A 22,956-nucleotide genomic window follows, 5' to 3' on the forward strand; every position below is an offset into this window, starting at 1 on the left:
TCTTGGGATTCTGTGATCCTGACACAGGTCCCCACGATATTGCTCTTCGCTCCTGGTTACCTGAAATTAGCAGAGTAATTCGGAATCTGCATCTTTATTTAAAAGAAAAAACTGTAGATGCAGAATTATAAAAATTTAATATGCTCCCAGGAAAATGAAAAATGAGAGGTTGTGATCTCGTCTAACACTTTCAAATGTGTTTATTAATTCATGTTTTAAATCATAAGTTTCATTCGGTGAGAGCCATGCACAGCAATAAGCCCGTTTTAAAATATTAATGAATAAACAATATTTCTCTATTGAAATATAACATGCTTCTTTGAACAATGGACCACCAGTAATAAATCAAAACCAGGAGAAAATTGCATTTCATATTTAATACAAGTTGAACTCTGCCTTTTTATAAATGATATCTTTTTTGTTTAATTGGCGTCAGTTCAGATCTAGCAGATTGCTAATAAAATTCTGGATTTCCATATTTAATGATGCGTACACTTTCTGCTGAAATTTTACCAGGAAAAAGGAATCAGCCTTTTATTATCTCCTGAGATGGTGGTGAGAGGTGAGGCCAAGGCCTCAGTCCATCCGTGAGGGCGGGGGCGATGAGCAGGCTGGAGGGGGTGGGTTGAAGAGACCAGGCCCCTCCCAGGGCCCACACTTGGCAGCTGACACCCTGTGATGACCTCTTTGCTGACAGAAGTAGTCATTCCAACTAGAGGAGCCAGAGACCCGGCGTCCCCTTCTGACCGCGGGCACTGTCACGATAACAACAGAGAGAACCCACTCCATCCCAAGGGCCATGCGTGCATCAGCTCATGAATCTTTATCATACCCCTGTGAGGAAAGTAGGAACGAAGTCTCTCCATTTTACAGATGAGAAAACCAAGGCCAAAGAGCAGAGTGAGGAGGTGACCACGCAAGGTCACGCACGGCTGGTAAGGGGCAGGACTCAGCCCGACTCTGGAGCCCTACATTGTCATGCTGCCTTGAAGGGAACGAATGAACCTGTGTCTCAGGAGATCTGGGTTTTAGCAACAGTGAGTCAAGTGGGCATCGGCTGGAATGGGCGCCCATCACAGGGTGCGTAAGTCATGGGCCAACAGGAGTAAGAGCAGCCAGGCCACGGCGCTCACTGCACGCAGGACGCTTCACCGCACCCCACGCTCCATTCTCCAGACCGTGCTGGGAGGCAGGTGCGGGACAGCTAAGGGAACTGAAGTACGGGAGGTTGGTTACACGATGTGCCCAAGGATGCACAACAGGTATGAGGCAGAGCCGGATTCAACCGCAGGCACTTTCACTCCGAGCCCACACTCCCGGTGCCGAGCCGTGGGCCACATTGAACCCTGGCCTTCCCTCTTTGTCTCTGTGGTGGGACCAGCGCCCCCTGGGCTGTGAGGTGTGGCTCCTGGCAGGCCCCCGGCGCAGCCCCGCTGGAAGCAGACTCCGTGCGTGTCGGCTGGGTCTGTGACCGCTGAGATGTCAGAGCTGAGAGGTGGCTGGGTTTATCGTCCATGGGGCTGGGCCCCCAGGTCCAGCGGGGATGAATTGCTGGCCATTTGTTGTCCTGGAGCGCTTGTGGACTTAGCAGTCTCCCTGAGGGTGTCCCTGGGATCCCAGGTTGCTGGGGACAGGAGCCAATGGCTTGTCTGATGTGGGGAGTGGCACCTGTCTCTGTCTCTGCTCAATTCCCAAGTCAGGCTCAACAACAGTGACTGTCCCCAGCACGATAAGAAAGGGACACTTTGATGAGACAGCCAGGCACAAAGGGTTAAAAATGCGAGTTTCGCTCATGTTCCAGCTCTGTGTGTATGTGGCTTCAGTTTCTTTATCTATCTTGTGGAGGTGAGAATAGGACTCACTCATGAGGCTGCTGCAAGGGTTTGGAGAGCAAGCCCGGAAGGGGGGGAGCAAGCATCGTCGTGGCATCTCTGACCATTCCGCTCGCCATGCCCCCCGGCCTCTGCACATGCTCATCCCTTACCTGGTCTACCCTTCCCTGAGCCTACCGCCTCCCCCCAGTCCCCACACTCCTGTCCTCCCAATCTTCTCTTCCTCAGGTCCCTGCTGGGCTGTCCCAGGAGCAGGGGGTGCAGAGCTTGTTTTGTTAGAGGGCACAGTGGTCTGGGTTCATCCTAAAGGACGAGCATTCATCGGGGAGACTGGGTGCGAGCAACGTTCCAAGATAACAAGGAAAGTCAGAAGGTGACATCCCTCATCTGAGGTCACACAGCTGGCGGGAGGCAGAGCCAGGAGTCAGGTCCATACCCGGGCTGGGGTCGGAGGTCCGCTCGCATGGGGTGGCTGTGCAAGCAGTGGGCTGAGGGGCCGCAGCTAAGCCGGACGGCGCCCGGGACCTGCAGACACCCTGGGGCACAGGTGGGCCTCTGCCCGTAACAAGTCCGTGTGGACACCCGTCCCGGGGCCCATGCTCAGCACCTCTCATTCATCACGACAGCCACCCTCCAGGTCTGCTTGCCTCCAAGAGTCATGGTGCCGGACCCAGCCGGGGCCCAGTCCTCGGCTCTTCCTGTCCCTCGTGCCAACCCTGTGATCCACGGACACAGGAGCACACGTGGTGACACACATCTTGCACACGCACACTCAGGTGGCCCAAGTAACGGAGGCCTGAGTGAGAGTGTCGCAAGCTCTGACAGGTGGAGGTGGACAACTCACCTTGTCCCCCAGAAGGGCCTCCTCCTGGGGGCTGGCGGCCCAGGCTCACAGGAGCCTCTCCCCACCCCACTGCAAGTGGCTGCTGGGAGGAGTCACATGGGGCTTTCCCGGGGCAGCCTCCAGCTCTGCGGGAGGCCACAGTCAGGCCGGGTGACCTCTTGGAGCCTCAGCGTCCCCATCCCATGGGGCTGCCAGACCCAGGGAAGGCCCTCTGGTACCGGCAAAGGCCCTTTCCTTGTGGCACCACTCCACTTAGGAGACTCGTCCATGCAGGAAGGGGGCTCCTCCAGAACACTGCCTCTCCCACCCCCACTTGTGGCCAGGGAATGGCACAGCCCTCTGCTCAGTTTGGGTTTTGTTTTTTTTGGTTTTTTTTTCCAAGGCCAAATCTCTTTATCGCTCCCTGCCACCCCAAATCCCTGCCTGCCACAGTACTGCTGGGCACCAGCCTCAGACTCAGGCTCAGGGACTCCCTTCAAGTCCCAGGACGATAGGCTCCCTGACCTGGAGGCAGCTGGGCATAGGAAGAACCCGCCGTCCGACCCTTGGAGTAGTCCCAGTGAGCATAGTCCCGAGGCCTGCTGGCTGGAGAACCCTGTCAGTTGCCCGCCCCTTCTCTTGGGAAGGACCCTCCACCCCTTGGCTACAGGGTTCTGGCTTCAGGTCCATGGGCTGCTTGAGGAAGTGGCAGTCCCTGGGTGTCACTGGTACCTCTGTGGGCATCCCTGTCAACACAGCTGCTCAGGCATCTGGGCTCCAGAAGCTGGTGGACATACATGCATTCTCATCTGAGCACACACGTGCCCTCGTGCATCTAACTGCATTGTGTGCGTGGACAGGCCTCTTAGCCTGTGACTGGCTGTTATTTTCTTTGATCCGGTGAACTGGTTGTGGACATCCTCATTTCTCCTCTTTTGGACTTCAGAAGCCTACCAACCTTTCCGATACCCTCACGAGCGTTTGCCATCTGAACAAGGCCCAGGCCCAGGACCTTGGCTTCCCAAGGGCTGGAGCCTGATTTTATTCATCTCTCAGTCGAATCCCTAACCCAGAAAGACTACCTGATGAAAATCCACCAGATGACTATCTTGCACCCAAATCGGAGCAAAACGTAAGATACTCAGGAACCATGCCGTGCCCCGGTTTCCTTACCTATGAAGTGAGGAGGCTTCTGCCCCCATACGGAGGCATGAAGAGCAAAGAGGGGCAACACTGGTATGAGTGCTCCTCACCCAGCACATAGGAGAGGGACTGGGATTTTTAATTTAGGCCTCCCCGGAATAAAACCACAGGCTCGCACATTTCCCTCAGGGGTTGCTTGGCCACTTGTGAATCTCCAACAAACCCTGGGATGTGCCTCTCTCATCTGACACAAAAGATGAGATGCTTCTTAGGAAGTGTGTGTTTCTGGATATTAAAGAAGATGTATTTGTGTGCACACGTGTCAGGTTTCCACGGGATATTTTTGCAAAAACCACACAGCATAGAGATTATTTTATGTACAAAAATAAGAAAGGCTGACCCGTAAGCTAATTGAATCATGCAAATAACTACTTAGCCACGGGAGAGATTCTGACAGGCAGGCTGAGAGCCCAGAGTGAGGGAGGACAGCTTTGGAGGGCAATCTATTTTATAAAGTTTACTCACAGTATGACCGCCTCAAGATTAATGGGAATGGTGGCCCTAGACCTTGTTTTGCCTGGCTCCACCAACTGAAATAGTAAAAGTTGTATTTATCATAGACAATTTGCTGTAACTGATTAACATTAATCTGATTTCCTGTGAGTCAATTTCCTTGAGATATAGTAAATAGGCCAATTACCTGCTATCCACTTCTTCTATCATAGAGATTTAGGTATTAGCAACAGAGGTGTGCATAAACATGGGATTTCTAACTATTTTGATAAAACAGAAACAATGTTTAATCTAATGAAAGGATTTCTTGTTGGTCTAACATTTCATCAGTCTGGAATTTTAAAGGGTATGTCTAGAGAAGGTGTGGGCTTCGGGGTTTTTTTTCACTGGCAACCTGAGGCTTACTCTTTTCAGAGGAGCTCCTGCTTGTTCTTGACTGGCATCGCACAGAAGCTATGAAATGAAGTGAAGGCAACAAGACTGGTTATTTTAAAATAAATTACAACAAGAACAAAAAGGTCTTTACATCTAACAAGTGCCAGGGGCATCATCAGGTCGGGAGAGTGTGAGCTTCTGGGGCAGACAGACCTGGGTTCCAGGGTGGCCCCCCCATTGTCCCAGGCCTGTGACCTTGTGGCATTTGCTTAACTTTTATGAGCTTTACTTTCCTAATCTCTGCCAGTGGGGGTAATACCATCCCTGGGGAGTTCTTAGAACTCAGGGATCCACAGAGGACACGTAACAATGGTCCGGGAGTTAGCTGGGAGCCCACGCAGAGGGGGGCAGCCAGTCAGTTGAGCTGTTCTCCACCACTTGCTTTCCCATCATTTCAAAGCCCCTGTGTGGGTGACAGGCTGCACCTTCCCACGGCCCGGCCCGCTTCTGGGCAGGCTTTCTGTTTGCCGGACCCCCTGGCCGGCTCCTGTGGCAGCCTACTTAAGACACTGCAACATTTAATCATGAAAGCAAAAAGTTTATTCATGTTTGAAACTACATAGAGCTACCACGAGGAAGACTTTTTCAATCCAGGGTGTAATCCAGTTAGAAAGGAACACGAAACAGTTTTAATACATTAGAATCACCGCCACAAATTATTTTCATGACTCAATCAGTTTCAGAATCGCATACAATACAAAAAGAGAGGAAGGAGAGGGGGCCCCAGCACACAGGGTGAAATATACAGTACCGAATACTGGACTTTGAATGCATCACAATCGGCGCCGCTTTTTTTTTTTTTTCTTTTTTGCATGGATTAGTAATAAGATGAAGAACATTCAAAATGCTTTCTCAGTATTTACAACAGTTCTACTGATCCTGTGTTCATTGAAGACCCAATGTTTCCACTCTCGGTTTTTTAAAAGTTGCAAATGCAACCCTGATTTTTCTTTTAAAAGATTACAATGTACATTACATTTTATGAAGGAAACAAAGAGTTAATTACAAGATGCAAAAAGGTAAGAAAGAGACAAACTACAGCGTGAGTATTGTTCAGAGGTAGTAAGTGAGCACTCTAAGCTACAGAACATGTTGAAATTCTATTGGTTTGTATGAGTTCGCATGAGGTAATAAAGCTGTGTTTTGATTGGTGAGATGTATAAATACTCTTTTGCTACACTATATACAACACTCCAGAGAGCAGGGCCTTTGTGGATGCCCAGAGGACATAGCAAACCTTGACAAGTCCGTGCAGCACCCAGCGCACACCGTACAACCCCAGACGGATCTCGTGTTCTCCTCTTATCAGCAGCAAGTGTCTTCATCTCTCAGAACAATCTGGATCCATAATTTAATTACCGAGCCGACTCTGGGCACTGGTGCTTCCAGAGAGAGAAAAGATGCTACCAGTCTATGATCTAATTATAACATAAGAGATCGAAACACAAACGTGACCAGGAAGATTCTTAAACAAACCATCGTTAACAGAGATAGCCAAACAGCTCCTTCATTTCAACCCCATTAGTGATATGAAAGAAAGACAAAGTCCGTGATGAAAATATGCAAGAAATTCAATTTAGGTGAGGTGAATCTTTGCATCTGCTTTAACGATTGAGGTTCAGCATATATTGTACTTTTTACCCTTAAGGCCAAGTCATTGGCAACTGTGAAACAATTAATGTAAAATATTGATAATAAATTATGATAAAATAGCTATAGGACTGTCAACAATGTTAAATCTTGGCCTAATTGGATAAAGTGCTTTTTTAACATTATGTGTTTTTAAGTATAAATACAAATGATTATGATTCCTTAAAAAACTGATTTACCAAGTTCTCTAATAAGACAAGGTATTACAGTAAAGCTGTAAATGGTGGGCTACAAAAACTCTTTCCTTTTCCTCCTGTTGCTCTGAATGCACGTATCAAGGCATGTCAGCTCAGGGAAAAGTGTTGCCAGAGATCAGTTAGAGGTATCAGAGTGCACACTTCCTGGGCCTTCTGTCGGGGAAGTCACCGAAGATGGAGTTGTTGCGTCCTGCCAGCCTCCATTAGCCTGAAAAGAGAAATGCAGTTCAACGGGTACACTTCTCCATATTAATTCTATTCCCTAATTTAAAACACTCACATGACAACACGAGAGCAAAGATACATTAGCAAAATGTATTTTCTAAACCCACATTGGCAGGAGTTTGAAGCATGTGTTAAAGTAGGATTAAATGCATGTAAAACAAATCCATCCCACCAAGTAAAGTCTTGGCAATAAATCAGCTCGCTGAAGGAGAGCTTCAGTGAGTCTCAAGCTGGCACGCAGCTCAGCCTTTGATTTGCTGTAAAAATAAAGCGACTGGGAAAGAGATCTTTTAAGAAGGGAGTAGTGGAGAAGCTCAGTTCAAGGCCTCAGCCAGTCCTTGGGCTCCATGAAGTATAACCTCCAGCCCAGCTTAATCCTCATTTCCATAGAGAAGAAGTTCCCTGATAGCCGGCTACTGTAACCCTGGGAAAATGAAGGCCAGACTTTCCCTCCAAATCGCATCTTCCAGAATGAAAATGCATGAACTGCGGAGGAGCACACTATTCAAATCTGTATTCCAATTATCTCTAACTGGAGCTCCTATTTGGGATGTTGCTACGGCTCTTCGCATGCCACTGGCCCTTCCCGCCTCAGCCCTGCATCAGCAGTAACAGTGCTCCGAAACAAATTTGCCTTATGTCTTGGCCTATAGAGGCAATTGCTGAAATCAATGTCTGATCAGATTTCTGCTGTGGCAGACAGCTTGTCGCTACATATTTTTATGTCAGTCAAGAAGAGGGAGGTGCTGGGCTTGTAAGTTGGGGAACATTGAGTGGAAGTGACGGGGCGGGCCTTCCTGGAGAGAAGGCAAGGGTGAGCTGGCTGACACCCAGTGCCTACGGCTCAGCCCGGCCTCCTGCTATGCTGTCCCCAGAGCCGGATGCCCACACCAGTGTCAGTGTGGGTCATCTGGCCCCCCTGCTTCTTTTGCTTGAGTCTCCGACTTCTGTGAGTCCATCTAAAATCTCTTCTTCAAGGCCTGTGCCACTAGGCTACTGGGAACGGGGTCTAGAGTCCCCGCCCAGCCCAGATGTGGCTATTAGATGAGCTCTGTGCTTGCTGGGCCGGTTTCTTTCTCCCATGGTCACTGTTCTTAGAGAGTGCCCTGTCTTCTGATTCACTGTGCAGTGCTGCATGGAAAGCACCTTTCCTCCCTCTAGGACCAAGGGAAAGGAAGTAGAAGGGGGACCAAAGGATCCCACAGAGATGATCAGAGCCAAAGGGGAAAAGGATTTTCCAGGCTTGGGGCATATCAAATTGCAGCTAGGAAAAAGCTAATGCTCTGGCGATGCATTTCCATAGCCTTCCTGGTTTTGCAGGTTGGATGGTGACACACTCATGTGCGTCTGTGGGACTCTAAGACATCCTCTTCTCTATCTAAACAGTAAGCTGTTTTTACCCCTCAGGTATGAAAATCTACTTAGAAAAAGAAAAACTCTTACACAGATACAAGTCTAAAGATATTCCATCTGAAGTAAACATCATTCCTCTTTTATCCAAATTTATAAACAACAAATGTACAATATTTTTACCCAGCATGGCAGCTGGAGGAGAGGTTGTCAGCAAGCATTCTTTTTTTTTCAAAATAAATTAATCCTTCCTCTGGTGGTTTGAGATTATGCACTGTATTATACAACAGCGCCTTATCAAGCCTCATCAGTGAAGATGGAATTCATGTCTGTAAAATGCTGCAGGCAATCACAGTTTCATATTTTATCATGTTGATAAGGATATCGCACATTCTCTGAAGCATTTCAAAACACTTAAATGAAAAAGGAGAAATGCAACTAAAAGGCTTTTTATATGGTTTGTTGTGGGTTATTATGAGTTATTTATAAACCCAAAAAGAAAGATTTGACATTTCAAATGTAAAAGATTTGAGTATTTAATGGTCCTTTCTTCCCTTTACAATCGAACATTCTCAATCACTTTTTCAATCATGAATGTTTACTGTCACACCAGCCAAGGCCCTAAAAAAGGGAGAATTTTGTCCACTTTCCTCCCAACTCTACCACCATGCTTGGGGCAGTTCGTTTTCTCCTTAAGTCTGGAATCCCAGGTTCTATTCACCACTGCCCACCCAGTCCACTCTGATGACCCCCGCCCCTGGATCCCTTGCAGGGCCTGTAAATCTTGCCATTTCCCATCCATGTCAGTGTGGGGTAGAAGTGAAGTTTTGGTGAATTGGTTACACAAGCTAAAATTATTTCCTCCATAATTAAAAAAAAAAAATCGAGGCCACTAAAAGTGCTGAACAGGTTTCTCATCCCACATTGACAACACAGCTAGCTTGCTCTTAAGAACAGAATTCTTTGTTGAGAATTGATCTGTTGATCTGTCTGGGACCCTCCAAGGTTGTCCCCTTCACTTGAGCTATGGGAATGTTTCCTGCTGCTTGATTCTAAGATAAATGACCTGTTTTTCACCATCTCCCTGGAATACAGCACAGCCAGTAGGAAAGATGGCATCTTAACGGGCTGACGTTTGAGTCCCTATTGACGACAGAATGCTAGCCACCCTGGTTAGCTGTGAGGACTTCTAAGGGCATCATGGTAACATTAAGTGTTTAGGTTCATAAAATAAAAGTGCAGTAGAAATGCTGCCTTCCCCACCTGCCAACAAGATGAGAAGCCAAGTCAAATGGCTATTAATTTATTTATTAGTCATTGTTGACCCGCCGCTGTTCCTCCAGCTCTTTGAATCTGGTTCCCCAGAGTACTCACATTTAAATTATGTGGACTGTACAGTGAGTTTCCTCCAAGGCCATCACTGTAGCCTCCCGTCTGATTGATAACATGACGGAGGGTATCCACCTAGAAGTGAGACGAAATAAAATTCATCATCCCAAATCTATTAAAACATCATCATTTACAAAAGGAAACAATTTGAATTATGTGTGCCACAAGGGTTTAGCATCTTCAATGAAAGACAAATTTATCAATCAAATGTGACTGGCAGAATTTCAACAATTCTTTGCATATTTAAACTCACACATCTTTGTTTTTCATGCCAGCCAAACAATAACAGCTTCCTGGCAATGCAAACTTTCCATCTACGTCAACGAAATGTGTGTGGCTATGGGTGAAAACTACTTATAAATATGTATACTGGATCTCTCTCTCTCTCTCTCTCTCTCTCTCACACACACACACAAACATACGCGCGCACACGCGCACACACACACCTGAACACATAAACACAAGTAGTTGCTCTCAATTACGAGGATGAGAAAAGAGTTGAACCTGGAATATACTTTAAGAACTCAGGTTTTTTTTAATTCTGACTTTAAAAATTTCAGAAATGAAACAGTAATATGTTTTTAAACCATACATACATTTGCACACACAATGTGTTGTTGTTGCTGTTGTTACAAAGGTAAGATGCACCCATCCCTCTCCATGAGCTCAAGCCAGAGCCGAATGCATTCACAAAGTTTATTAGGTTTGAATCATCAAAAGTCACTGTTCACTTGACTTCTTATTAAATTAAATGGTGGGGCAGATGGGTCACATTGGGAAGCACCCAGCACAGGTTCTGCATGGATGTGCAGACCACTTCCATGGGGTAAGAGTATGGAGTTTTGAACCCAAACCCTACCCTGCTAGAAAGGCCCCAGTTGGGGCATTTCTCCTACCTGTGATTGCACATTGGCTCCGACTTGGGACCCTTGGTAAGAATCCCCATTCAGACTCTGCATGTTCATGAACATGTCCCCAGAATTTGGGAGGTTAAAAGAACCAGAAGAACCTGGAAAGGAAAGAGTTAAGTAGCTGAATAACAGAGAGCTACACACATAATCCTCAAAGACCTGTAGGCAGGGAAAGGAGAAAAGGTGCAGAAGGGAAAGGTCTGGTACAACATAAAGCATTTCCAGATCTAAGAAGATGGAGGATCACTCCAAGGAGTTAAGTCCTATGATTCATTTTGCAGCTAGGAAAGTTCTACCAGTGGGGAAATCCAAATAAGAAACAAAGAGCAAACTGAAGGAAACAGAAAAACACCCAGCAGCTGGCCTGGAGCCACCCCCTTCTTTTCATTTATCTCTAGGGCTCAGTCATGAAATGAGCTGTTTGCCATCATTAACTGTCACAGTAGACAATTATGTGGAGAAGAAACATTTTTTCTGAAGCTCTTTCTTAGCCATACCTTCTACCTAGCTTTCACCTGCTTATGTTTCATTAAAAAGCACAGGGGGTGAGGAGTTTGGGGCAAGGGAGGTGAGGGAGAGAAGGTGGGAGAAAGACAACAAACAAAATCCCCTTGCTTTCTAAACTTTTAAAGATTATATTTAAAAGATCTTCTTAGAAAAGTGCCTTGAATTGCTTCTTGTGTTCATCTGCGTAGATGAGCTGCACATCTTTCACTGTTACTCAGGCTCCCTGTAGTTCTTAGATGTTTTTAACCCCATCACAAATGTCACATAAAATGTGGTCCAAATGTACCACAATATTGCAGATACTGCATCCATGTATTAAGTGCCACACCCCTCATGGCTCACCACCTGCCATGGCAGCACAGGTGCTAAGGAAATGCCAAGAAGGACAGCAGACCGGAGTCTGCCACTATATTAACCAGAAAGCACTGCTGTACTCCAACATTCTAGCTTCATGATGCACAGCAACAGTTTAACCTCCCACTTCTGCAATTCCCTTTGACAGATCACTATGGATGTTAAAATGATACATGGAACAGTATAGTTAAAATAATTATTAGTGATAGCACTTGGCATAACTGCTGAATTAAAAACCACTATTAAGTGTAAAGGTTCCAGAATCTACCAGTAGCGAGTAGCACTCATTATGAACAGTGGGTTTACAGACTCTGGCCATCCACTCATTCGCCTGGCCCTAGAATAAGCCCTCATTTTAATATAAATCTTCCTTTATAAATCCACTGTGTCCTCAGTATGGCTCCTGTGTCCTGGCCTTTGGGACAGGGTTTTGTGGCACAAGGCTGCCTGAGCCAAGTAGGGAGCGAGCAGCCAGTACGCACCAGAATTTGGTGTGGTGGGCGAATTGGTCTGGTTGTTCTGCACAGCTGCAGCTACTGCATGCGCGGCCGTCACGGCTGTCTTTGCGGCATAGAGGTTGGCTTCTTCCTGAAACTTGCCGATATTCTTCTTGTACCTGATTCGTTTGTTGCCAAACCAGTTGGATACCTACAGATTACAAGGACATGAGTAAAGGGAAAGAGAGGTCAAAAGGGGGAAAAAAAAAAGAGTCAAACCTCCAATAATAACTGTGAGACACCAGAGAGACACCTTGGGAGACATTCTTTTTTTTTTTTTTTCCCTTGGGAGACATTCAATTCTTAGCTTGCAATCACATCCTGTGGATGGTGCATAATGGTTTTTGGGGTTTGTTTTCTCTCTTCAGAAACCCTGACAGTCAGAATCAATACCACTTCTTAGAGTTAGCAACAGTACTATTAAAGAGGACTGGTGCACTGTTCCTAAAAAGTATTCAGTTGGTATATACCAACTAATATATGAATGACCAGCCCCCCACCCAAAAGTAGCTGAAAACCTAAAGGGGGAACATTTTTGTTAAGTTAGGTAAATAATAAATTTTTGTGAAGGAATGACTTATTCTTTTTGGGTCTGGAATGATTTTGGCAGCTGGACAGTAGAATCATGTTTGGTCTGCTGAAATAACATCAATTAATAATGGATGAATGATCCTTTTGTCTCCTGTCTTGAAGGTACTATGTCTGCCAAGGTGGCTGCTCAAGCTCCTCCAGTTAACACACGAGAAGGTCACAACTTGAAATTTAAGTAATTCCAATAAGGTCAAATGCAAATATAGGGGAGCTGCTCTGATTTCATCAGCTGGAATATACTTAGGTCTTTTACACACAACTTATGATGTCAGCCCGTGCAAATGGAAGAGATTTCTAAAGAGGAGCTTGGCAACAGGAAGATGTCATCACATTTCACTGACAGCAAAATTTTAGCCTGAGATTCCTTGCTCATAGTTATGTGATGTGTTCAGGCACCTGTAGCTGAGCTCTATAAAGAAACTAAAACCCACGCTGCAGTTTATAAAAAGGTACCCGCCTGCTATATAAAAGGCTCTGACCTCTCTTTTGTTAAAGTAACAGTTTAAAAATACTCTTCAATAATTTCTTAATAATCTGTCAAAGGGGCATGTTGCTGTGGTATCAGGCTGTGTGGGGGACTGTTTTATCCTGAACAGCTATTCAGAGGCTCTGAGGAAAAATAAGGAGTGGTGTGAGCCCTCCAACCCAATTTGTGCCAGTGGGTATGCTTATTGACCTTCTCTGCCAATAGTTTAATTGCTTTGGAAACAGAACTCATTCTTCAACCCATGGCAATCATCTTTCCAGAAGAAGCCAGAGAACCCTGGCAAGGAAGCCACGTGAGGAAGACAATATGCCCTTGCTACCGCCCACATGCTGTCTCATAGTGGGGAAACATACTCACTGAGGATCCATGTGGGAACCATGAGCATGAGTTCATCAGACAGAGAGAAGCCAAAACGCACCAGGAAGTAAATATGCTACAGATCAGGACTTCCTAGCTGCTCCTGTTCCACTAGTATACCCCCCACCCTCCTCACCCCTTATGGATCGTATATTGCACTTCCTTCCTTCATACCAAATTTTAGGGGTCATAATAACCATCATTTAATGACTATCTCCCATGTGTCAAGCATTATGCAGAACCCTCTGCATATATTCTCTCATTTAATCTTAATCTCAAGGACTAGGTGGTTGATTGAGGTGGTTATGTAGGCATAACTTAACCTGTCCCAAATTCAATGCCCTTTTTCTTTCCTTGTTTGACCTTTTGGGAGTGTCTGATATGCCAGTGTGTGTGTGTGCATGCATGTGTCTGTGTGTGTGTTCTCCAAAACTCAGCTCTTGGTCCTCTTCTCTCTTCTCCTTGAGCAATCTTATCCACATTGATTTCAATCATTGTCTCTGTGTGTGGATGACTCCCAGAGTTCCATCTCTAGCCCTAACTTCTATGAATTTTGGTTCTTGACTTTAAAGACACTAATATATAAATGTTTGCCACAACCTCCAACTTAATAGGTCTAAAATGGAGTTTATGTGTCCTCTTAACCTGTACCACCTTCTCCGTTTTCTCTTTGCATTCATGGCATCTCTGCCTCTAGAGACGTGGTACTTCCTACCTTACAAAGTCCCTGATTCCCCGTTGGACGATTCTGACAGATATACAGTTCCCTATATAGAACTAAGATCTGGTTCCCTCTCCTTTCTAATCATTGGCTTTAGTTCCAACACCTAGCTGGTGATAATACTAGGTTCTCAAACAGCCCTGAGGGACTGAATTCCACTGGGCGATTGGTATTCTCTGCCCTCCCTTCTTTGAGATCCAAAGGCTTGGGATAGGAGCACATGATCATTGAGTAGGATGTGGTAGTGGGAGGAAGAGCCAGGAGAATGCACAGGGAAGGAGGAAATGAAAACCATAACCAGGTAAAGCTGTAGTTATGGAGAAGACAGCTATCGAGGGGAGACACTGGCAGAATTAGCCACAGACCAGCTGTAGAGGTCAGGGGAGAGGGGGAAGCCAGAGATGATGCTGATGTTGGGCCCAGGCCTCTAAGAACAGGGAGACAGATACTCTGGGAGAAGTCAGTTCAGTGACTGTTAGGGTCATTCCCATATCAGAATTATAGGACTCTAAAAACAAAAGTTCTCACTCAAGACTGAAAAAGGAACATAAAGGTATCTGTTCTGATTATGCTGGTTAAAGCAAGTTCTCTCAGACCCTACCTCATGTTTCACAAGCACATTCTCAGCTCAGAAGGCACACTTAGAGAGCTGGTTTGCAAAAAATTCCTTCAACATACATCACTCCAGTTTGTCTGAATAAGACTGGCAGACCTTCAAAAGAGTTAAATATTGAATATATCTACAGTGTGAAGGGAGATATTCCTGGTTGAGAGGGAATTTGGCATTTCTTAAGTATAATTAATGAAAATTCCCCAACTCTGAATTTAGCAACAAAGGCCCATCTTAGAATTCTCCTCTTCTAAACAATTCTCTGTTGAATTCCATACTTTGTAGTTAATATTACCTTGACAATCAGAGAAGCTATAATACATTAATGAAACCTAGCCTGGAAAATCAGATTACAGCTTTATTAACAGTTTCATAATTGAGGAATCTCTGTACCACTGAAGGGTCTCATCTCCAGATATGCAAGAATCCTGTGTTTATGCATACCCCTGGACCAATCAAACAACAGTCATCACTAATAAAGGTTTATTTAATTCTCACAGTAAAATTTTAATATCACCAGCAGCCTGGGGAAGCTTTAGCAAGTGGATTTGCTTGACATCAGATCGTTTCTATTCTGCTAGTCCCAATACTTCTTAATCTTTAATATCAAGGCAATTAAAATTAATGGCCACTCATCCGAAGCTACTGTGGGCAGTGTTTCCTTGACACCAATTGTTTGATGGGATTACCTAGAGGTTAAACTAACAAGCAAGGTTTAATTGGAAGCAATGAAAGAAGCAGTGATCATACGTTATGTTTAACCTGCATAACCACATCTAAATGAATATCTAAAAATGTTAAACTATTTCTCAAATTAAAATATGCACGTCACATTCTTATATCACAGATTTGGGTATTGCAGCAATCGGCTATTAAGACTATACTGCTGTAACTAAGATCAGTGTAATTAATCTATAAATCGACATCTAAGTTCAGGAATTTCTGTCACCTTTTAGAAACAGATGGGTACAATTAGTTTCAAAAGAACCTCCACCCTCACCCTGTGGGAAGCACCCAAAGCTACAGATCACATGTGTCCCTCCTACACGGTTCTTACAGTAAAGCCAAGCTGTTCACATAGGACAGTAAGTAGAGCAGAGCTTGCTCCATCTCTGAACTAGAATGATCTGTATGTTGGTCCCAGAACAGAAACAGGCAGGAAATTGGTGGAGAGAAAGGGAATATGCTGTCACATGCTTCTCTTTTGAGCCATGTATCAAGGATTCATGACTCTGGACTGTGCAGAAGGTGAAGGGCCAGGCAAGATTTTAAGATCAATTAAAAACAAGAAGAGAGAATAAGAACACAAACACATTCCTCCTTCTACTTATGTTCACTGCTATCAGCTCCCAGATTGTGAGCCTTTGGCAGCTGGGGAAACGAGTAGTGAACATTCTGCAGGCTGCTAATTTTCTGGAGCCCTTCTACAAGGCCAAGAAGTGGCCAAAAAAGCTTCCAGTCTCTCCCATTTACTAGGGCCATGCATTTCCTGAGCTCAATTCAGCAGCAGACTGCCAATCACTTTTAAATAGTCAAATGTTGGGATGCCTGAGTGGCTCAGTCGGTGAAGCATTTGCTTCAGCTCAGGTCATCATCCCAGAGTCCTGGGATTGAGTCCTGCAATGGGTTTCCTGCTTGGCAGGAACAACACAAGTTGCCTCAAATCATACAGCAAAGTGTGATAGGTCCAGGTTTCAACACCAGGGTTCCCCATCAATTTTTTCCTTTTCCATACTAATTGGATGTTTACTGAGTATCTATTACGGTGCCACGAAGAGATAAAAGAATAAACAAACATGTACCTCTACCTGCCTAGAATTTGCAATATGATTATAAAAACAATGCTAGATACTCAAAATAATTTGCAAAAATTGGAGGACAGTAATGATCACACCAAGTTGTGCAGTACAGATTCTAAGCACAGCAGGGATCTGGAGGAAGAGAAGTACCAGCAGGTCTGGGAAGTCAGAGGAGACTTCTGAGGTAATGTGGAGCCTGAAATGGACTCAGCTTCAATTCAACAGCATTTTTATTGAGACTACATATTTCAGAGGCACAAACCTCTAGAAGCTCTGTGGACACAGAGAAGCCAAAAACATCAGCTGCTACCTACCTCTTCCTGCTCTAGAACTTAACTCCTTTTTTTCCCTTTCAATCTCTAAACGCCACTAGTGTAGTGAGAAAGGAAGGAGAAGCCATTATAAAGGAAAAGAGGAACAGAGATCCAAGGAATGTTTCTGAAAGATGTGATGTCTGAGTGAAGGACTAACAGGATAGGACGGTTCCCACTGGTGAGAATCAGGGCACCACAGGGGGCAGGGTGAGTACCAGTGGATGGACATGAGTAAAGGCACTGGAAGGAGCACCAGGCTCTGGCTCCTAAACAGGACCAGGGAGAGCACTCTAGCCAAGGGAAAGCCTGAAGGGGCCCCTGCAGGCTATCTCATGTCCTCCCTTTTGCACGGCCTCACTAGGTGGAAGAGAAGTGGAAGGAAAACAAAGGCTGGGCTTGAGATTTCTAGGAAGTGCAGTGGGGAATGGGGTCAGGTGAGGCCACCTGAGGCCAGGGGAGGTGGCATTCCCAGCCAGGTACCTGTCCTGTGTCAGTAGATGGCCCACTTTTTGCTGGAATATTCCCTTAAGAAATTTTGAATTATCAGGTACCTGCTCACATATATTCTGTCCTTTGCACATTTTTTAAGTTGGCATCTATAATTTTTCATTATAAGTTTATAGAGTTGTAAACAATGTTATTTCAGTATGTCGTAAATCTTGACATTTTAAAATAAAACTGCAACACTATTCTTTAAAATGTATCCAACCAAATTTAAATAGCAATTTGATACCCACTATCCATTTCAAAAATACGTAACTTTTCTTTAACAGTCAAAAATTTTGTGTTCTCTTTTGTTCTTAGAAGTGTATTTCCCTTCCATATTCTCCTAATGCAAAACACTTTCATGCTCTGCAAAAGAAATGTATGGAAATTGAAAATTTAAACTGTTTTTATTGCCTGTAATTATAAGGCTCTACATGTTTAATGTATCTTTCTGGATTAAGCTATCATTACAATTTGTCCAAAATTTATCAAAGCAATACAAAGACTTATAAATAAAAGTATTTGTTTTAATTGTCAAAAGTAAAGTGTTTTGTTTTTGTTTTAAATCTAACATGCATTTCTTAATCAGAGGGGTGTAGGATTATAAAGTGCTGATTGAAGGCAGTTTGGTTATTACCAGTATTTTACACAATCCCTTGGTGGGCACCAGAGAGGGTCTCACACTTTGGGACAATGGGTCATCATATAGGATGGGAGTATTCCTTTTTTTTTTTTTTTTTTAAAGATTTTATTTATTTATTCATGAGAAACACAGAGAGGCAGAGACATAGGCAGAAGGAGAAGCAGGCTCTCTGCAGGAGCCCAATGCGAGACTTGATCCCAGGACCCCAGGGTCACGACCTGAGCCGAAGGCAGATGCTCAACACCTGAGCTACCCAGTTGGAAAAATGGTAAGTGATAAAGTGGAGGAGGGAAAAACCACACAGCGCTTCCACCACAGCAGCTTTCTGAGGCTCATAGATTTTAGGAGAGAGTATATACATATATAAGGAAAGTCAGCCAGTGAAAATCTTAGAACCACCATGCCCTAGTAACCTCTGGAATATCTTCAGCTACTCTGTGGACCATATATACCCTAGTTCAAGACTGCTGCCTTAAGTGAACAGGCTAACTCTGGTTTCATTTTAATTTCTTTGTGTGAGTACAGTGTGGGCACCCCTCTGATGGGGTATGCCTATTAGAGACCTCTGGCTATAAAAATGGTGTTCATTCAGGCAATCACTTCTATGTGTCACCATGACCTTTTGAAGCTAGACAATGAATTTGTCAGCTTCAGGAAATCAAAAACATTCTGATTAAAGAAGAAAATAGAAATAGATATAGTTTACTTAATATTTAGCATAACCTTTCTGGAGAGTAAGCCAACAAATATGCACACACCCTTTGAATCAGTATTACTAGAAGTTATCTCGAGGAAATATGCGGAGATATATGCACAAAGAGATTCCCTATAGTCCTACTTATATTAGAAAAAGAATGTAGATTTATAGCACACCTGTATAATGGAACATGATCATTGATTAAAAATCATATTGAAGAGATGTCTCAGTGGCTCAGTGGTTGAGCATCTGATCTGCCTTTAGCTCAGGTCATGGTTCCAAGGAACCCCACATCAGGTTCCCTGTGAGGAGCCTGCATCTCCCTCTGCCTAGGTCTCTGCCTATCTCTCTGTCTCACACGAATAAATAAATAAAATTAAAAAAATAATATTGAAGAAGAATATTTATTAACATGGGGAAATATTCACAATATGTTATAAATAGGAGCAAAGGGCATTGTTTTTCTTTCATACAGCATGAGAATTTGGGGGGTAAAAATATTCACATATGCACAGAGAAAAGATTATCAGAACTCACATACTAATCAATATGTGATTATCTTTTAGAGTAGATTTATAAGTAATTTCAATGTATTTTTCTGTGTGTTTTCAAACATCCAAATTGATTTCAGATGAGCAGGTACTGTTTCATTTTAATTAGAAAAATCTACTTTACAATGAAGAAAGAAACCAATCTGCCTCTTAAAAATATCGTTTAGAAGTCATGTAACAATCTCTCAGAGTGTACCAGGCCCTGTGCTTGCCCACACAACCACAGGAATCAACAATCCCATTCCTGTATTCTATCAGGAGGACAAACTTGGCAGGTCCAAGGATTCTTGAAATAATTAAAACCAGACACTTTGTAAATCTCCAGCCATTAAAATTTCCCAGACTGCTTTGAAAACCCCATGTTCAAATTATAAAGCTAAACCATCTACAATGTCTCTACAGTCACTGCAAGGCAGTTTATTAATTAGTTAGCATTAATTGTATCTTACATTTCACATTCTATCACTACATTTATCATTTTAACAACGTTAAATAAAAGAAAAATTATTAAAGACCTAATCTTTAAGATGCAGAAGCGTAGAACTTCAGAGTTCATCTTTAATTTTGCTTCCTTGCATAAAATACATTAGGTAGAAGATAGGCATTAGTTTGGAAAAGCAGCAGCTGACACTAAAACATCATTACTGAGATTAGGAAACTGAGAATTTATGAAGCACAAATCTTAGAAAGATTTGCCATTGCATTTCCCCTGTTTACTTGTGATGCATACTTTATGTACTGTGCCTAATTAAATGCAACAGATTATGAAATGTTGAAATGCCAAGTCGTGTATAATGGAACATGTAGCATATTTACATGGTAAACAATTTTACCTCTAATAAATAGTTTTTCCCTAATCAATATGTTTTCATCCCCCTTATGTGATTCAATTTGAAATGAGGGATGGAAGCCAGATACTGTTCAATTTTTAAAGTTAATGGCGTTAATAAGCTAAATCTCATCCAGTCCTCTCCTTCCCAAGGGCGCGCATTCAGTCAGGTTTATATAAGGAAAGAATGGCTGGACACACTGGAGATAACCATACGTGTGCATTCCCTGGAGAACCCAGAGGGCAGCTGGAGCAAGGGCTTGACAGCCAGACAGACCCTTCTGTGAGTGAATCCCAGCTCTGTGATTTCCTAGCTATGTTACCTTTGTCATGCCATCTAAGGTTCTCCTTTCCTGGTCTGCAAGATGGGATAACATCTACTCTTAAGGGGGCTGTCATGAAAATGAAATGAGAAAATGTTAAAAAACACAGGACTGTGCCTGAAATATACCAGGTACCCCAAAAATGTTACCTTTCCCTTCTCTTAAACAAGCAACAACAACAAACCCTTTGCTGGCTTTGCCTGCTTCTTGTCGTCGCTAAGGTCAGGTCACCCTCTTCACAGAGCATTGGATTCTGGGAGAGCCAGTCTATGTTCCCAGTGCTGGCTGGGGCAGGGGTGCAGACTGGCAAGAGGGTAGAGGTATCAGTGAGAGAAGGGAAAAGGGAGTGCTCCTCTGCATAACGGAGCATAATAAACTTCCTACTAAACGTGGGTAACACTCGGACCAAGTGCTACTGTCTGCCACACACCTATGGGCCACTGTTGCACACAAATAGCCGACAGCACTACCTAAGCCTCCTGGTCCCTCCTCACTCCCATCCCAACATAACCACTTGTGAGACAATGCACTGGACCTAGAATTTGTAAGAAACCTGGGTTTGGATCCTATTTTTACCTATATTTATAACAGCAGCCATTATGGTGAGCTCATTATTACATGCATTATCTCATTTAGCCCCCTCAAAGATCCAGGTTCGTAGACTTAAAAACTGAGGTAAGAAAGTTTATGTAACTTGCCTGAGGTCACATAATCATTTTTGTCCTTTTTCCACCATGCTTTATCTAATAGACCTATTTTTTTCTTAGTACTCTGGGTAAATAGTTTATTCAATTTTCTTTATTTGTCATTGTATTAAATGGTTAGGGCTACAAGAGTATGTAATGCAAAGTATTCTGGCTCTTTTATGGTTAAAACATGGGCTAGCCCACAAATCCGAACCATCTTTTTTTCTTTTTTAGAAAGTAAGTTCCAAATTCCCAATAACCGACTTGAAAACCAACTTCTGAAACATAACCCACTTCTAATGGGAGAAGTGAACAAACAGAAATTCAGTTTCCATAATATTTGAAATAATTTAAAACAGATTCACTTGTCAAGTACTACATATATTTTTTTTATTTGAGGCTGTGAAAAATTTTATTGCCATAATGTACTGACACCCTAACAGTTTGGCTTTGCCCTTTCTACTCTATGCATGATAGACTGAATGGCTCATGACATTCACAAAGAGGCTCATATGCAAAAGTATATAAAACGTCAGCCTCCCGGCCACAGTACACAGAAAACAAATGACACCGTTCATCTCCCTAAAACACGTGCTTCGGGGTGCTTCTAAATTACCGCAGACAATGTTTTCAGTTAAAGATTTTTTTCTTTAAAATTACTTCTCTCATTAAAAAAAAATAAAAATGTGTTAGGTGTGCAGTTAAATAGATTCCATGGAAAGCCTGACAGATTTTGAAACCCTGACATCATCAGTGCCTCTCGCGAGCTGCATGGAAAGGTGGGGCCATCTCTTAGGCAACACACCAGCATCCCCAAATTAAAACTCAAAGCACTTTTTAAGTAATAATGAACTAGATATTTTGTCCGGATAAGTTTCACGTAACAGAAAACCTCAGCATTTATTCAGTGTTCTATGTAAAGAAGCCCTATAGCCAAGCCTTCTATGTCATAGAAACACTTATTTATTCAATCACCACTCCCTACTAAATATACATCTCAGTTCTCTTTTCTTTTTAAAAAATCCAGAAGATTTAATTGAATTTATTTAAAATGGTACTACCTACCCTTTCAACATATAGAATTATTTCTCATTGAAAATGAATCACATGCATTTTTAGAATAAAGAATACACCAAGGGTAGATATATTCAGAAACTAAGAATTTAGACACAACCCCGCTTGCCATGCACCCCAGCACCTCTCTGGCTCTCATCTTTATGGTGCCTGTGAAAAGCTAGGGGCCGGGGATAGGGGGCTCCTAGTACACTAGTTTGTCAAAGGCCTGAGCCTCTTTCCTCTTTCTTCTAGAACCTTGACAAGGCTTTGTAGGTATCACATACCCAGCAGGAAAATTCTGATGAATGGGTAACAAATTAGCATTTATTAAGCACTCATGATATACCAGGCCCTGTACTAGGCATTCTACAGATATGATCTCATTAGGCCCTCAAACCTCTGAAAAGATTATCACCATCCAAATTTTACAGGTTGAAAAATGGAGACTTCAGGCTAAATAACTTGCTCAAGGTGACAGTGCTACTTAATAGTGGTGGCATGGCCTGAGTGACTTTTCTGCACTTTTCTATACTGAATGTACAGTCAGGGGGAGTTAAAGTGCCAATTTCTCAAAATAACTAATATGAAAAGACAGTACCACTTTTCAAATAGAACATACGTAACAAAACTTGCTTTTGGTAAAGAACCTGGTGTGCCTGTGGGGCGATGGTCTAAATATCTAATTTTAGAAAGTCAAGAAGGAGAAAAGGAAACGAATTATACTACTTCAAAACTTCTCTCACTTGATCTTTGATCCAGTCACCTGATAATATCCTAGTGAAGTGACCCAATTAGTTTTTTTTTTTTTACCCCTTTTCTACTCCTGAACTTTGAGATTTGTAGGGCAAGTCACAAGCCCAGGCTATTGGCTGATTCTGCCAATGATTCTACCTGTTGGCTCATCACTGGCCACATCATTCATTCCACACTCATATAAAGAGTGCCTGGCAGACAGTGTTCCTCCAAAGCAGTCCCTAACC

At 43.4% G+C, this 22,956-nt stretch overlaps 1 protein-coding gene across 4 annotated transcripts in view; it reads right to left on the reverse strand.

The window, feature by feature from the left end:
- Positions 1-5,263: 5,263 nt before the first annotated feature.
- Positions 5,264-22,956, reverse strand: part of PBX3 (PBX homeobox 3) — a 231,896-nt gene continuing 214,203 nt past the window's right edge. For 3 of the 4 annotated variants that reach the window (XM_025475163.3, XM_025475161.3, XM_035721460.2), the window contains exons 6-9: positions 11,812-11,977; positions 10,454-10,566; positions 9,543-9,632; positions 5,264-6,801 (exon numbers count right to left, since the gene is read on the reverse strand). In XM_025475163.3, coding sequence (XP_025330948.3) covers positions 6,709-6,801; positions 9,543-9,632; positions 10,454-10,566; positions 11,812-11,977 — 462 coding nt within the window. In that variant the 3' untranslated portion in view covers positions 5,264-6,708. The remainder of the gene's footprint in view (positions 6,802-9,542; positions 9,633-10,453; positions 10,567-11,811; positions 11,978-22,956) is intronic. The other variant, XM_025475162.3, reaches the window with a different exon arrangement.

The sequence above is a fragment of the Canis lupus genome, chromosome 9 (assembly GCF_003254725.2).
Source record: "Canis lupus dingo isolate Sandy chromosome 9, ASM325472v2, whole genome shotgun sequence".
NCBI lineage: Eukaryota > Metazoa > Chordata > Mammalia > Carnivora > Canidae > Canis > Canis lupus.